The sequence below is a fragment of the Eurosta solidaginis genome, chromosome 4 (genome assembly GCF_040869045.1).
Source record: "Eurosta solidaginis isolate ZX-2024a chromosome 4, ASM4086904v1, whole genome shotgun sequence".
Lineage (NCBI taxonomy): Eukaryota > Metazoa > Arthropoda > Insecta > Diptera > Tephritidae > Eurosta > Eurosta solidaginis.
In genome coordinates this window covers 259,933,462-259,948,424 of record NC_090322.1, presented here as the reverse complement: position 1 = coordinate 259,948,424, position 14,963 = coordinate 259,933,462, and the positions used below count along the sequence as shown (strand labels likewise).

Sequence of the window (14,963 nt, the reverse complement as noted above, 5' to 3'; positions counted from 1 at the left end):
TGCAAGCTGTAATTTGGCAGCTGAGTATGTAATATTCGGTTACACCCGAACTTAGCCTTCCTTACTTGTTTTCTTTTCTTTTCCTTTCTTTTCTTTCCTTTTCTTTTCTTTTCTTTTCTTTTCTTTTCTTTTACCAAAGATAAAGAAACGAAACTTTGGTAGGTGGGTGGACCTTATGAACCTTAGTAAAATTTTGGACAATGAGCGTGGCAACGCCCACTTTTAAAAGAATGTAATTTAAAAGTTTTGCAAGCTGTAATTCGGCAGCTGTATATGTAATGTTCGGTTACACCCAAACTTAGCCTTCCTTACTTGTTTTCTTTTCTTTTCCTTTCTTTTCTTTTCTTTTCTTTTCTTTTCTTTTCTTTTCTTTTCTTTTCTTTTCTTTTCCTTTTCTTGCCTTGCTTTGCTTTGCTTTGATTCGCTCATATCAACTGTACCACGTAAACTGTTCTCACATTACGCTACAATGTAAGGACTACATTACGCTTACATTCATGCAGTATACCAATAAACCATACTACGCCTGCACTTACATTCTACATACATACATCCCCCATATAGCATATCACTTACAAAGGCTATGCTATCTAACGCTTTCCTTACTCTTATACTTTACATCAGACCTGTTAAATAATAATTACTAATGGTAATGATTAGTCATTCCATTGATTATTTTCTTTAAACGCCATTTAATGACTACTTGGCATTATTTTCTATCTGTAATGATTGCTTTTCAATTGATTAAAAAATAATAATAAAAAATCATAATTTTTATGATTATTGAAAAAAAAAAAACAGAAATAATCAAATGTAATCAAAAATCAGAAAAAATTAAAAATAATCAAAAGTAATCATTTTGATTTTTTTTTGATTTTTTCATCAATACGAAAAAATCATAATTTTTTTTTAATTTTTTTCTAATGGTAATCAGTTAGTATTGCTTTTTTTCGGAAACCAATTGAAATAATCATTGGCCATTAAAATAGACATCTAGTTAATTGATTACTAATGCTAATTAAAATTTAACAGGTCTGCTTTACACCTTACTTCTACACTCGTGATTCTCCCGTGCCGTGAGCAAAGATCTTTACACATCAACAATCGATGTTTTCGAAAGTTGACACTTTCAAGGTTTTTTTCTTTATGCATAGAAATTTAGAATATCGCGTGCACAACTGGGTATAAAAATAACTATTTTACAGTTGATTGCAATCCCTAGCTGTTTCATAAATCAGACAAAATTATCTTTCGAATAAGCTCAGTTTGCTTTATGAATTCAACGAGTTTCAACGAAAAATAAAAAACAATTTTTAATAGTTGCATTATTTAAAAAAAAAAATTAAGTAAAAATGCACCAAATACCAATTGATAAAATATTGATGACGCTCAGTGTTTTATTAACATCAACGCCCGAGAATAAGCTTCAACTAAATTCACAGCCTACGGATGTAAGCCAATTTCTTCGTTTCGATGGTGATAATGTACGTATAAATCTGGAAACAAAAATTAAAATAAATGTGGGAGGATTGTGTATTGTAACTATTTTTGTTTTTTAGATTTCAGGCGCAAGAGGCAAGGTGCAAGGTTTCAGTAATCAAAGCACTGTGTATGTGCTCATAAAAAAAGCTAAGAAATTGTTTAATTTTTTATAAAATTTTCCTTTTTTTATGCAGCATAGACAATTTGATAAATAATCAATTGAAAATGACCGAACGAATCGAGGAAATTGCATCTAATTTAGAAACACTCAATAATCATTTAAGGTAGCTTATATATCTTATGGGCAATTCCATGAAACTTTTAAGCTTTTTTATATTTCTTTTTTGGAACCCTTTGTGTGTTATTTTTTTGACGCTCTTTTGATCCAGTTACTTTTTTGAAATTATAAGTTTCTTTCGTTTTGTTTTATGAACGGATTACTTTTTGGTACTGGTTCCTTTTTAAAACAGCAAATTTCTGAAACGTAAATTTTTTCCAACTGTTTCTTTTTTTGAACCATGTAACGACGCCCTAAACTCAATCACACCACATCAAACATGCGTGTCGCGAATGCAACCCGGCGCGCGCGTGACTCGGCCATGAATTATAATCTGACAGCTGAGTAGTGAAGAACATTTTTGATATATTGTAAAAAATACAAAAATTGATTTGGTGCGACACCGAATAAAAGTTGGTGCGAAACCCATTAATAAAATTAAAAAGTTGTATCAAGTTGCGCTTGACCAACATAAAATTATAAAAAGGAATTTTTATTATTTGTGCGTATTGGAGGCCAGAAGTTTCACGCCAATTTATTTGTGCGTATGGTACAACCAGTTAATGTTCTGGTTTCTTTTTTTAAACGGTAACCGCTTTGAACTTGTTTCTTTTTTGAAACAGGTTGCTTTTATGAAATTGGTTATTTTCTTGAAACAGGTTTCTTATTTTAAAATGGTTGCTTTTTGAAACTGATAACTCTTTAGAAATCGGTAACTTTTTTGAAACTGGTTACTTTTTGAAACTGGTTTTTTTTTGAAGTTGGTTTCCTTTTTTGAAACCGGTTACTTTTATTCGAAATCGGTGAAATGTGAAAGCGAAAGTATCGTACGAATATGAGAAAAATTAATTGTAAATGCGAAAGTGTCTATTGTAATTGAGTATACTCAGATGTAAATGAGAATAATCAATTTTAAATGTAAAATTAATATTTCGATATGAGAAAAGTCACTTGTAAATGGGAAAGATGAAAATTGTTCAACGTCAGTAATAATTGAGAATAGTCAGTTGTAAATGAAAAAGTTTCAGATGTGAATGTGAAAGCGCAATACGAAAATAAGAATAGTCAATTGTAAATGTGAAATCATCATTTCGCAATGAGATCTAAGGCCGGGCTTCTCTTCCGATTGAAATGAGAATTGTCACTTGTAAATGAGAAAGGGTTAGAGGAAAATTCTAAGGGGTAATTGTAATTAAGAAAGGTCAGTTCTTAATGTCTGGGTCGATTTATTAACCGATATCGCGCCGTCGATTTTTCGATAGGATTTGGGCTCAGGAAAAAAAAGTTCCACTACGCATATCCAAAAAAATTATTTTCGACCCTGAGAAATTTCATTTTTTTTACTTTTTTCGACTTTGATTTTTATGGTTTTTTCATGACCTACTAAAAAATTTTCATTTGATTGTAAAATTTTCATGTACACCCTGTCCGACCCAAAAATGTCCGCTAAAAGCTTTGGCGATAACAGTTTTTTGAAACAAAAAAAAAAAAAATAAAAATATTATTATATATAAATATTTTTGGGTCGGAGAGGGTATACATATGAAAATTTTTTAGTAGGTCATGAAAAAAAAACTTAAAAATCAAAGTCGGAAAAAAAATTAAATTCCGCAGGCTCAAAAATTATTTTTTTGCGTATGCGTAGTGCAACTTTTTTTCCTGAGCCCAAATTCTACCGAAAAATCGATGGCGCGATATCGGTTAACTTTCGTCCATACGAATTGAACCACACTAGTGTATATACCATATGTGAATTCGAAGACGTCATGTAAATGTGAAATCATCATTTCTACAATAGTCACATGTAAAGAACAGTCACTTGTTATTGAGATAGTGTCAAATAAAAATTTGAAAGCGTCAATAGTAATTGAGAATAGTCAGCAGTAAATGAATATTTGCAGATGAGAGTTTCTGATTTGCAAGTGTCTATTCTTACTTTCCGATGACGTTTTCTCCTCTACAATTGGAAATGGCTTAGATGAGAGACCTTATCCCGAGAGATAATACATTTTTTCTTAGCAAGTCCCTTTAACTTGCCAAAGATAACAATGAGGGTGAGTCCAGGTTAACGGGTTGGCCGCTTTATTTTTCTAAAGTACTTATCAATATTTTTTGAATTATCGCCAATGCCAAGAACTTTTAAAAAAATATTTGTTTATTTAGAAAAGCTTAAAATTTCGTGAATTTAGCCATTCTTTCACTACTATAAAATTAAATTTATTTGTTTTTAATCCAAGCGCGCTCACCGAAGGAAATGGCTGTTTTGGCAAAAAAGTTGGACAAACTATAATGAAAGTTCCAAGTTTTCCAAATGGTTTTCCTGTGCAATGTGTTAGCAATGCATATGGTGATAACTGGTTATTGGTAGCTCGTATAAATCCACATAGCAATTTTTTGGATGGAGTACCAAGTCAAGAAATTGAAAATAGTGTCGGAAAATTTGATGGTGAATACTTCATGGGATTTAAGCACCTGCGGGCCATTACTGATGCTGACTTATATGAATTATTAACAGTAACTGAGTATAAGTATAATAAAGTGATATTTTACGATCATTATGAAGCAATTGCTTTCGATTCAGCGAACAATGTAAAATTGATTGGCCAACATCGAACCAATTACAGTTTAGGCACTGGCTTAAATACACAAATACTAATGTTAAATGAGAAAATTAGTATGTGGTCAAATGATGGCAAAACAATTTATCTGAGGAAGACAACATTGGATGCTGTGCCACAATTAAAGGGCATTTAAAAAGCGGCTTTCGAGACATGATTTTATCATGCATTTCTGTGAATGATTCATAATTTGGAAAGAAGGAACGATGAAGAACGCCTACAAGTTTATGCCTTTTCAATACAACTGATGATAAAAAATAATAATCATAAGCACAAGAGCCAAAATTCAATTTAGCTGTTATTCTATTTAATCATATCAATTAAATTATAAAAAAAAAATAAAACGGTGTTTTAGTAGAATTCTTGTTAGTTGACCATATCTTTAAAGGCGTTTCACAGTTATTTATGGGTAAATAATATCACTAACAACGGCAACCCTAAAATTTAAAGGCTTATCTCGAACTGAATACCCGCCTATATAGGAATGAAAGCTATAACATAATCTCATTACAATTCGCTAATGCAAGCTTAACGCATCACGCTTGCATTGCGGCTTGTATTGCTAATAAACAACAAAAATAAATAAAAAAGTTTAAAATGCAACAGATTAACACATTGGATAAGGCATTCACTGTGCTTACATATTTGTTATCAACAAGGGATCTAAATCAAATTACTAATAATAAGGTATGAGGAAAAAAAGTTATTAGAGAACTTTGAATAAATTTTGCCATGCAATTTCTAGATTTGTGGCGAACTGAAGGGCAGCGCGGAAGAGTACGTATTGTAACAAATTAAAATGATCAATACTTGGAGGGGAGGGTAATTGTCTGGTGGCGGAATAATTCCTACCTCACACCATTTATGTTTGTATATGAAAATGCGTCAGCTTGCAAAAGCGTCTTATGAAAATGAGTATAGTCGATTCTAAATTAGAAAGCACATTTCGTATGAGAACAGTTACTTTAAAATGAGGAAAGGTCAAATGCAAATGCGAAAGCGTGTATTGTAATTGAGATTAGTCGGTTGTTTATGGGAATAGTCACTTGTAAATTCGAAAACTTTATATCAAAATGAGAATAGTTAATTGTAAATAGTAAAGTGTCATATCGATATGAGAACGAGAAAAACTAAAATGAAAATTCGAAAGTGTCTGCTTTAACTAAGAATAATCCAGTCACCGTGGTGTGATGGTAGCGTGCTCCGCCTACGACACCCCGGGCAAAGCAACATCAACATTTTAGAAATAAGGTTTTTCAATTAGAAGACAATTTTTCTAAGCGGGGTCGCCCCTCGGCAGTGTTTGGCAAGCGCTCCGGGTGTATTTCTGCTACGAAAAGCTCTCAGCGAAAACTCATCTGCCTTGCACATGCCGTTCGGAATCGGCATAGAAAACATGTAGGTCCCGTCCGGCCAATTTGTAGGCAAAATCAAGAGGAGCACGACGCAAATTGGAAGAGAAGCTCGGCCTTAGATCTCTTCGGAGGTTATCGCACCTTATATTTATTTTTTTATTTTGTGTATGTGTATTACTTTCATAAAATATTTCCCTCTCCCTATTTTTTAACAAACATATATTAGCGTAACAAAAAACTCAAAAAATAAATATAATATTCGGAGTGACATAAAAACTAAAAAAAAAAAATAGATTTTAAATTCACGGCGAAATAATACACTAAAAAAATGTTTTTTTTTTCGAGCGATATAAAAACTTAAAATAGTTATAATTTTCCTAGTGAAACAAAAATTAAGAAAACCTCTTACGTCAGTGCAAAATAATAAACTAAAAAAACTGTTTTTCGAAAGAATTAAAAAACTCAAAAAATTATGATAATTTTCCTAGTGGAACTAAGAACTCGAAAATAATAATTATTATTTTCCGAGTGAAATTAAAATCCAACAAAAAAAAAAAAAGAAATTAAATTTTAGAATTAAATTTTTGGTTAAGCCTTTTGACCAATGTATATTAGATGCAAAATAAAAACTTCATATTTTCTGAAAATTTCAAAAAATAATTATAATTTTCCGAGCAAAAAATAAAACTAAAAAGTAATAATTATTTTAAAAGCGACGAATAAAATTAAAGAAATAATTATTACTTTCCCACCGAAGTAAAAAACTCAAAAACTATTTTCTAAATTACGTGAAATATAACAAACTAAAATATCTTTTTTACGAGCGAATTAAAAAGCTCAAAAAAGAAGAACTTATTATTATTTTCTGAGTAAAAAAACCTCAAAAAATATTACTTTCCGGCAAAAAATAAAACTTAGAAATTAATAATTATTTTAAAAGCGACAAATAAAATTAAGAAATAATTATTACTTTGCCACCGAAGTAAAAAACGTAAAAATAATTATTGTTTTCGAATGAAAAAATTTCAAAAAATCATTTTTAAATTTTTCGAGTGAAATAAAAAACTCAAAAAAATAAACTATTTTTTCGAGCGAAATATAAACTAAAAACAAAAAAATGTTATCTTCCGAGCGAAATTATGATTTTCCGAGTGAAGTAAAAAATTCGAAAAATAGGTATTTTTTTCCAGTGAAAAAACTTCTAAAAATAGTATTACGAGTGAAATAAAAACCAAAAGAGCAAAATAATAAACTAAAAAACACTGTTTTTCGAACGAAAGAAAAAACTCGAAAAATAGTCGCAATTTACAAGTGATATCAAAAATTCGAAAATAATTATTATTCTCCGAGTGAAACAAAAATCCAAAAAAAAAATTAATATTTTCTGAAAATCTGAAAAAATAATTATAATTTTCTTAGCAAAAAATAAAACTCAAAAAGTAATAATTATTTTAAAACGACAAATAAAATTAAAGAAATGATTATTACTTTTCCAACAAAATAAAAAATGCAAAATAATTATTACTTTCTGAGCGAAATGAAAAGCTCAAAAAATATTTTCTAAATTACGTGCAAAATAACAAATCAAATTTTTTTTTCGAGCGCATTAAAAAACTCAAAAAATTAGTTTTATTTTTCGACCGAATTAGGCAACTCAAAAACATTTATTCCGAAAGAAATAAAAAACTAAAAAAATAATTATTATTTTCCGAGCGAGAGGTAAAACAAACCCGCGTTCTCTCATTCTAAAATCACTCAAACGAAACGGCCATAGCAAAGAAATTAAACCAAAATGCGAAAACGGTTTAAATTTTTTTACAATATGGGTCTGGGCATTAATTTTATATTGGAGTTATTGCGCCTCAAAAATTGCTGTAGCACAGTGTTATGAATAAAAATTTGAAAATGTGAATTAAAATTAAAATTTTTATTTTAACATTTTTGCAGTCTAAATAACGTAATTCTGCAAGCAAATAAAAATCAGGATGCACTTAACGCCATCAATAAAACTCTCACATTTTTAGAAAAAAATTATGGGTATTGTATACATATGTACATGCATACATTTTAATTAAAATATAATTCTATATGCAAATTATTTTAAGCAAACCAGTACGAAATGAACCGATGATGCCATATTTTTGCAATGAAACGAGTCTACAACTTTTTTGTGAGGACAATAGATATTCACAACATTTGCTCTTGATAGGACGTGGTCGAAAGCCTTTGGCGTCAGCTCTATTTCAACAACTGTCTGATGGTATATCGTGCGATGCAAAGTGTATTAAAAGTGAAAAGGATTTCTTTATTGGCTGGACTAATTTGGCGAAAATTTATAATTCAAACCTCTACGGTGTACTAATTGTTTATATAGATAACAATAATATGGAACATTTTATTTATATGCCGGAACTTGTCACTGATGACAAAAAATTTATTATTTCGAAAAGTCGCAGTAGTTTGTTAGATTTTAATTTCAAAGATTTGGTGGAAAGTCGAACAAATATAAAAGTGGATTTGAAACTTTGGAAAATGTATTTACGAATAAAGAATTGATTATTGTACATGAAAACATTCCTTCATATGGGTTCTTTATCTGCTTAGGTTAGGTTGAACTGGTCGGTCCATTAGGACCTCACATAGACTGAATAAGTCCGTAGTGATACCAGAAGTTTGTTCTAATGACCAAACTGAAAAACCCAATCAAAAAACCAGGACCTATGTTATAAAATAACTCCGTCCTCTTGGCAAATACTAGCAGCTCCCTAGAATTTAAGCCACTTGCTGCTTCTAGATCTGATAGCTGTATTACTCCTAATAGCTGGAGTCTTAGCCTGGCAAGCGCAGGGCAAGAGCACAGAACGTGCTCGATCGTTTCCTCCTCCAGCCCGCACTCTACACCTGCTATCACTGACCAAGCATAATTTAAAGGCATGTGACACCAGAAGGCAGTGTCCAGTCAGAATACCCGTCATGAGTCTACAGTCTTCTCTTTTTAATGATAGAAGCAACTTTGTTAGTCTAAGTTTGTAAGAGCTGCACATAATCTTCGACACTTTACAGCCCCGCGCTTGAACCCACGCCTTTTCTGCTTGGTCGATCATGTGCACCTCTCGCCTTGTTAGTCTAAGTTTGTAAGACTTGCACATAATCTTCGACACTTTACAGCCCCGCGCTTAAACCCACGCCTTTTCTGCTTGGTCGATCTTGTGCACCTCTCGCCTTCCCCTAATTTCGCCCAGTCTATTTGGGACGTCTACGGAGCAAGCTTCTAGGGATGCGCCCTTCACATCTCTCTTTCTCTGCTTGTGTTAAAAACAAATGACCGCATATCATTAAATCACATGATAATTATCATTATTAGCTGGTGCTTAACAGCCTAACGCCAGTAGGGTAACGCCTGACTGCGAATAAAAGTAGCATGGGAGATCAAGTTTTACCCTTCATGGGCCTCCTAACTCAGTGGAGGCGGTTTGGCTACGGTAATGCTTTCTGTACAAAAGCATTCGTTGCTAAGGGCCATTTGCCATTGTATAAGCCGGACACGGAATACGGATTTATGTAGCCTCTAAGGACAGACATATCTACCGCAGGTATATTGTAAGCTTAGGATTGGGGCTAAGTTATAACAATAAATAGAAAAAAATGACAAAAGGTGCAGCATTTTTTTAAGGGAGATTATACTTTTATTTACTTAGTTGGCGCTTAACGGTTAAAATGTTTATAGCCATACAACAAGGCCGCTAGTCGCTTGTTCTTTGGGTTAGCTGACGCTAATTGGTCATACAAAGGGAATTTAAATTCTTTTGATCCTAATCCTTTCATCAGAGTGGTGGACGCCCCCTTTTTCTGCTTCCATTGAGGGGCTCCAACAAAAATACTGTGACAAATATTAGTGACACTAAGTAATACTCACATCACTAGTCTGATGCTAAATAAATGAAGCCACAACAACAATAAAGCAGGCAGTCACATGTATCTACATAAACGAATCAATCATTATGTCTACACATATGTACGTACACGCAGCGGAGAGAGACGCACAAACACATGCATATATATTATCTGAGATACTCCCAAAAGTAGGTAATCGTCTGTAGAAGTATCACTCACATATACACGCGCATGGGCTATGCGACAAGCTATAAAAATCGTACATCTGTAGTTATAGCTGAGAAATTTATAGCTGGTAAACAAATATGTCAACGAGGAAACCAAAGTGTATAAAAGCAGCAGCTGAGGCACGACGAATCAGTTTGATTTAAGCACGCTTTATGTCGAGAAGTAGAAGTGTTATTGTGAAAGTAAGCATGACAAGGCCTAGCCAGCGTAGCCGCCGTATTTTAATTCGCTTGACTATGTTGAAGTCTGCGTAAAGATTGTTCAGCTCATCATTAAATCTTTTTCGGTACTCGTCGTCGCCAACGCGTAGAGGTTCGTAAACCTTTCGAAGACCTTCTCTCACTAACACTCTTACAGCCGCCTCATCTGATGTTGGCATGGTCGATGCTTCTGCGCCATATATGTAGCATTTACTGGCATACAATTTTTTTGACAAGAGTGATTCTTCGCTGGTTTTCAAAGCTGATGTTATTGCTTGTGTTATTGCTGTCTCGCAAATAAACGAAGTCTTTTACTATTTCGAAATTATGGCTGCCAACAGGGATGTGATTGCCAAGGCGCAAATGCGGTGACTGTGCTTGATGACAGCAGGTACATTGTTTTGCCCTCATTCACCATCAAGCTTATATTTTCCCCTTTTTTCCATTTTGAAGTAAGCAGAACGGATGTTCAGTGGTGATTTCATTGTCGTTATCATACGCCAGTAGTTGGACGCTCTTATAGGATATTATCCAAAGCAGTTAGGTTCTAATTTTCTCCACCCTCAAATTAAAGAAATCGCATGATAGGGGGTCACCGTGTTTGAAATCCCGTTTAGTTTCGAATGGCTAGGAGCTGATGGTATTGCTCAACGTCATTTGGCAAAGCCGTATAGATTTTGCGTGGAAACCGAGTTCAGACTTAGGGCTCGTTTTAGTGCTATCGAAGGGGGCAATCAACGAAGAGGTGGTGTGTCAATTCTGTGTTTGGTTGTTTTTTTTTCAAGATTTAGCACATGGTGGCATATGCGATATAAAAGGGCTGACTCCGCGATAGTTGGCGCAGTTTGCAAGATACCCCTTCTTGTGGACTAAGCAAAGAACATTTAGATTCCAATCGTTCGAGCATATTTTGCAATGAAGCTGATGCCTGAGTCTTACCAACTCCTCGCCGCCCTTTTTGAACAGCGCAGCAAGCAATCCATGAGCTCTAGCGGCTTTGTTATTTTTTTAGTTTAGCTATTTCTATTCAGACTTCGTCATAATTGGGTGAGGGGGACATTATTTCCATTATCATCGAAATTAGCCTTCATCATACCTGGGCGGTACATCGCTGACTCCATTTAGGAGAGCAGAGAAGTTTTTCCTCCATAAGCTAAGTATTCTATGGACATGGGTTACAAGGTCTCCCTTTACGTTCTTACAGGAGTTTTTGCCTTCCTTTCTGATAAAAGTGGAGAAAATCAGTTAATTATCACGCTCCCTTTTGCCAACACTAAATGTGAGAAAACTACAACTACAAATGAGCTGTACGATAGGAGCTCACATCTGTGTATATAGTGTTCTTTTACAAGCGAATTTATAATCCCTTACTTGCTCGGAAACTACATTCAATCTAATTAAAGTTTATCAGCAACTGCATCTGCACACAAGGAAATTTTGCATTTTGATAAAAAATATGTCAATATAATTTCAGTTAAACGTAAATGCTGCGAGGGTTCAAAGTGTTAAAAGACGTTCACGGAAAAAATTATGTCGTTGGAACATATGATAGCTGCAATGTCATGCATGATTTCAACATGTGGCGATAACTTTACTCCTGCCATACAAAAAAATTCAGTTATTTCAAATCCGTTGGATGATATTTGGAATGAAATTTGTAAAAAGCAGGCACTGGAATTTGATCAAAAATTGTGAGAAAATTGGGAATTTTTTTTGCGTGTTTGGTGTTGTTGTTATAACAGAAAATTCACTGAAAGAAATGGTGCTAGTAAAATCAACAAATCGGTTCTGTTGTTATTGACTTAACGGAGATTCGGTGAAATTGATCGAATTATGGTTAATTTGACCGAGTTCTTTGTCAAGCGAACAAATTAGTTTAGTCATTTCAACAGAATAGGAATTGTCGCTCTTAAGTTAACAAAATTTTGTAAAATTGACAGATTCCTAATCAATCTAACTTATTTTTCTGCTAACACAACTGATCTTAAAGGTCATTTCAACGGCGATCAACTGTCAATACATGAGCAAATTTCAAAGAGAATTTTACGCTCACTGCGATCTCTACTTTGTACTTATGACGATGGTTTCACTTAAAAAAAAAAAAAACACCAAAATAAGAAAACCATCAAATCGAAAAAACACACAAAATGGGAAAACAATAAAAAACTAATTTTTAAAACTAATACAAATTAAATTAATACAAAACGAAAAAACACTTTTTTGAATTTACTGTGCAAAAAATTATGAGATACCGGGACACCTATTTATAGGGTAGAATTTTGCAACTTCTCGTCCAAGCGAAATGCAAAATTGCCGCCTTCTTGTTGCAAAAGTTTTGCTTGGACGAACAGGATTTTTCCAAAGTTAGAAACATTTTGTTCAAGTTTTTATGAATTTTCAATCACGCGAACGAATCTAATAAGATAATAAAAACCCATCCTTTTTTAATGTTGATGTTTCTGACAAAATAAAAGTTTGAGTTCTTTTGGAATCCTTTCAACTTAAAGTGTTACGAAAATTAAACTTGCCGAATTACATGTAAAGTTACTCCAGTGGTGAATTACCTTCCTGCGATTTGATTCTTTACTTTTCTATAACTTACAAGTTCTCTTTTTAAAATGTTACGTCAAAAATTTATACTACAAATTTTGTTCGAAACATTCAAGTGTGGCAACTACATGCGAGAGAAGAAATTGAGAATGAGCTGAACTGCAACTGAAAGAATTGAGAATCAGTTTTGTGATTACTATTTTCATTTCTATATTCATATGTATGTATATGTAGCAATCATGCGTATTGATGTATTCACATATTTACGTATTTATATGGCGGCCGCCGTGGTGTGATGGTAGCGTGCTCCGCCTACCACACCGAAGACCCTGGGTTCACACCCCCAACTCATATGCCTTGCAGATGCCGTTCGGAGTCCGCATAAAACAAGTAGGTCGCGTCACGCCAATTTGTAAGGAAAATTAAAAAGGAGCACGACGCAAATTGGAAGAGAAGTTCGGCCTAAAATCTCTTCGGAGGTTATTGCTCCTTACATTTATTTATTTATATGGCAACATAGGTACTTTGATGCAAAGCTGTCGCAACAACTTTTTTGGTTCATTTGACTACTAAAATGGTCAATTACGAATCAACGATTTGTGCGCAGTTGATTCAACATCTTTTTGCGATGGATAAAAATTGACAGAAATTTCGGTTGACTTGAGCCGTATTTCGGTTGATTTTACCAATCTTTTTGTTTCAGAGTTTATACTAAACTAAGGCCAAACTCTACACATCTCTCTTTGCACTAATAAAAGTAAAGTTTTTGATCCTCTTTAATTTTGCATGGTTTTTCATATAAAGCCGCATCCTAAAGTAGACTTTTGTTTAATTTTTGTTTTTTTTTTTTTTTGTTATTTACAGTACTCAATTACTTAAAAGTCAACAACGAGCTAATTATGCATTAGACTTAATTGAGAGAAGTTTAAATAATTTACGAACTTTATCTGGTCAAGGTATAGAAGTGAGGATACAGAGCAAGCGCGAGGTGCCCAAAAATCTTAATGTGTTGACGCAACCGCAATTCAATTGCAACGGTTCTGTTACCGGCTTAAAAGGAGAATATACCAAATATCCGTTCCCGCTATTCGAAGTTAAGTGTGATAATAAAAAATACGGAAACAATTGGATATTAATCGCATTCATAGATATGAAAAATCGCGAAGGTCTTAATGCAAAAAAGGAAGATGTTCTAATACATGGAATTGGGCGTATAGTAAACTCTCATATTATTGATGATGTGAACCAATACTTCAGTGGGTTACCAGCTTTCCAATCATTAACAACGTTCAATAAAGTCGAAAAGCTGTTACTCATCATATACGACAAAGAAGATAAAATCAAAAAGATTATAGTAGACGAGACGAATTTTACTAAGGAAATTAGAGCCAAACGAACCCAACTGTTATATGGATCCAATGAGGACTTTATTGCTCTACTACAGTTTCGGTTCGGAAATATATTATCACAGTGAGTTGGGGTTTTAAGTGTTGCAAAAATGCAGCAATCTAAAAACTACTAATTTAAAATTTTTTTTCTTTTTGTTTTACTTTTAGGGAAGAAGTAAATTTCGGAGAATCTGGAAAGTTTGCAATATTTTTAAAATGTGATTGAATGTAATTTGTAGATTTTGGTGAATTTAAATATTTGTAAAAAAAATTCAGCCATAGTGTCAAAACGACGTAGGGAGTTTAATGAGGTCAATAAGGTAAGGTGGAAGCAATAAATATTTATATTGACAACTAAATCCTATTTCGGAGCTTAACTTCGTACACTGTGATGTGAATTTGAGTGAAGAATCTCGAAAATCGGGACAACAGAGGGCGAGCCAAACCGTAATAGCTAAAGAGCTGAAGAGTAGAGGAAAAAATTACGAAATCCCTCTTATCTGAAAAATCGGTTGTAAAATATCTATATTATAGTATATATAACCGATCTTGACCCCTTTTTTTAGACAACAATGTTAGCCTTATATGTAAGAAATTTCAAGCTTAAAGCTGCTAAAATGGGGGAAATGACAAAAGTGGCCTGAACCGGTCGGTTTCGACAAATGATCCCGCTCACCAAATTCCATCTAGATATCTTAAAAATTGAGGGACTACATCGCGTTCCAACAGACAGACGGATATGGCTAAGTAAACTTAGCTCATTATCCTGGTAATTTCGGTATACTTCTTCTTTTTAAACCCAGCTCTACTTGTACACAGGATATTATGTTTTTGATTGGATAACGGAAGGTTGTACAGATATGTATAAATGAATCGAGATAAATGTACAGGTATAAAGAAATCGAGACATATATATATATCAAAATAATCAGTATTGAACAAAAATATTGATGAAGCTATGTCCGTCCGTC

The 14,963-nt window shown here is 33.3% G+C and overlaps 3 protein-coding genes across 4 annotated transcripts; all 3 read left to right on the top strand.

Annotated features, from left to right (window-relative positions):
* The first annotated feature begins 1,248 nt into the window (after nucleotides 1-1,248).
* LOC137248827 (uncharacterized) lies at nucleotides 1,249-4,737 on the top strand. The gene is made up of 4 exons (XM_067779724.1): nucleotides 1,249-1,484; nucleotides 1,560-1,609; nucleotides 1,677-1,766; nucleotides 3,997-4,737. Exons 1-4 carry the CDS (start codon nucleotides 1,353-1,355, stop codon nucleotides 4,511-4,513), a joined length of 789 nt encoding a protein of 262 aa, XP_067635825.1. The 5' UTR covers nucleotides 1,249-1,352; the 3' UTR covers nucleotides 4,514-4,737.
* Nucleotides 4,738-4,819: 82 nt separating this feature from the next.
* Nucleotides 4,820-8,304, top strand: LOC137251381 (uncharacterized). 2 transcript variants are annotated; one of them, XM_067785842.1, is made up of 4 exons: nucleotides 4,820-5,064; nucleotides 5,123-5,154; nucleotides 7,680-7,769; nucleotides 7,838-8,304. In XM_067785842.1, the coding sequence occupies exons 1-4, from the start codon at nucleotides 4,975-4,977 to the stop codon at nucleotides 8,286-8,288; spliced, it is 663 nt and encodes a 220-aa protein (XP_067641943.1). In that variant the 5' UTR covers nucleotides 4,820-4,974; the 3' UTR covers nucleotides 8,289-8,304. The 2 variants fall into 2 exon arrangements, with proteins under 2 accessions (XP_067641943.1, XP_067641944.1); XM_067785843.1 differs by lacking the exon at nucleotides 4,820-5,064 and having other exon boundaries at nucleotides 5,151-5,199.
* Nucleotides 8,305-11,528: 3,224 nt separating this feature from the next.
* LOC137251380 (uncharacterized) lies at nucleotides 11,529-14,351 on the top strand. The gene is made up of 3 exons (XM_067785841.1): nucleotides 11,529-11,745; nucleotides 13,469-14,074; nucleotides 14,161-14,351. Exons 1-3 carry the CDS (start codon nucleotides 11,585-11,587, stop codon nucleotides 14,216-14,218), a joined length of 825 nt encoding a protein of 274 aa, XP_067641942.1. The 5' UTR covers nucleotides 11,529-11,584; the 3' UTR covers nucleotides 14,219-14,351.
* The last annotated feature ends 612 nt before the right edge of the window (nucleotides 14,352-14,963 follow it).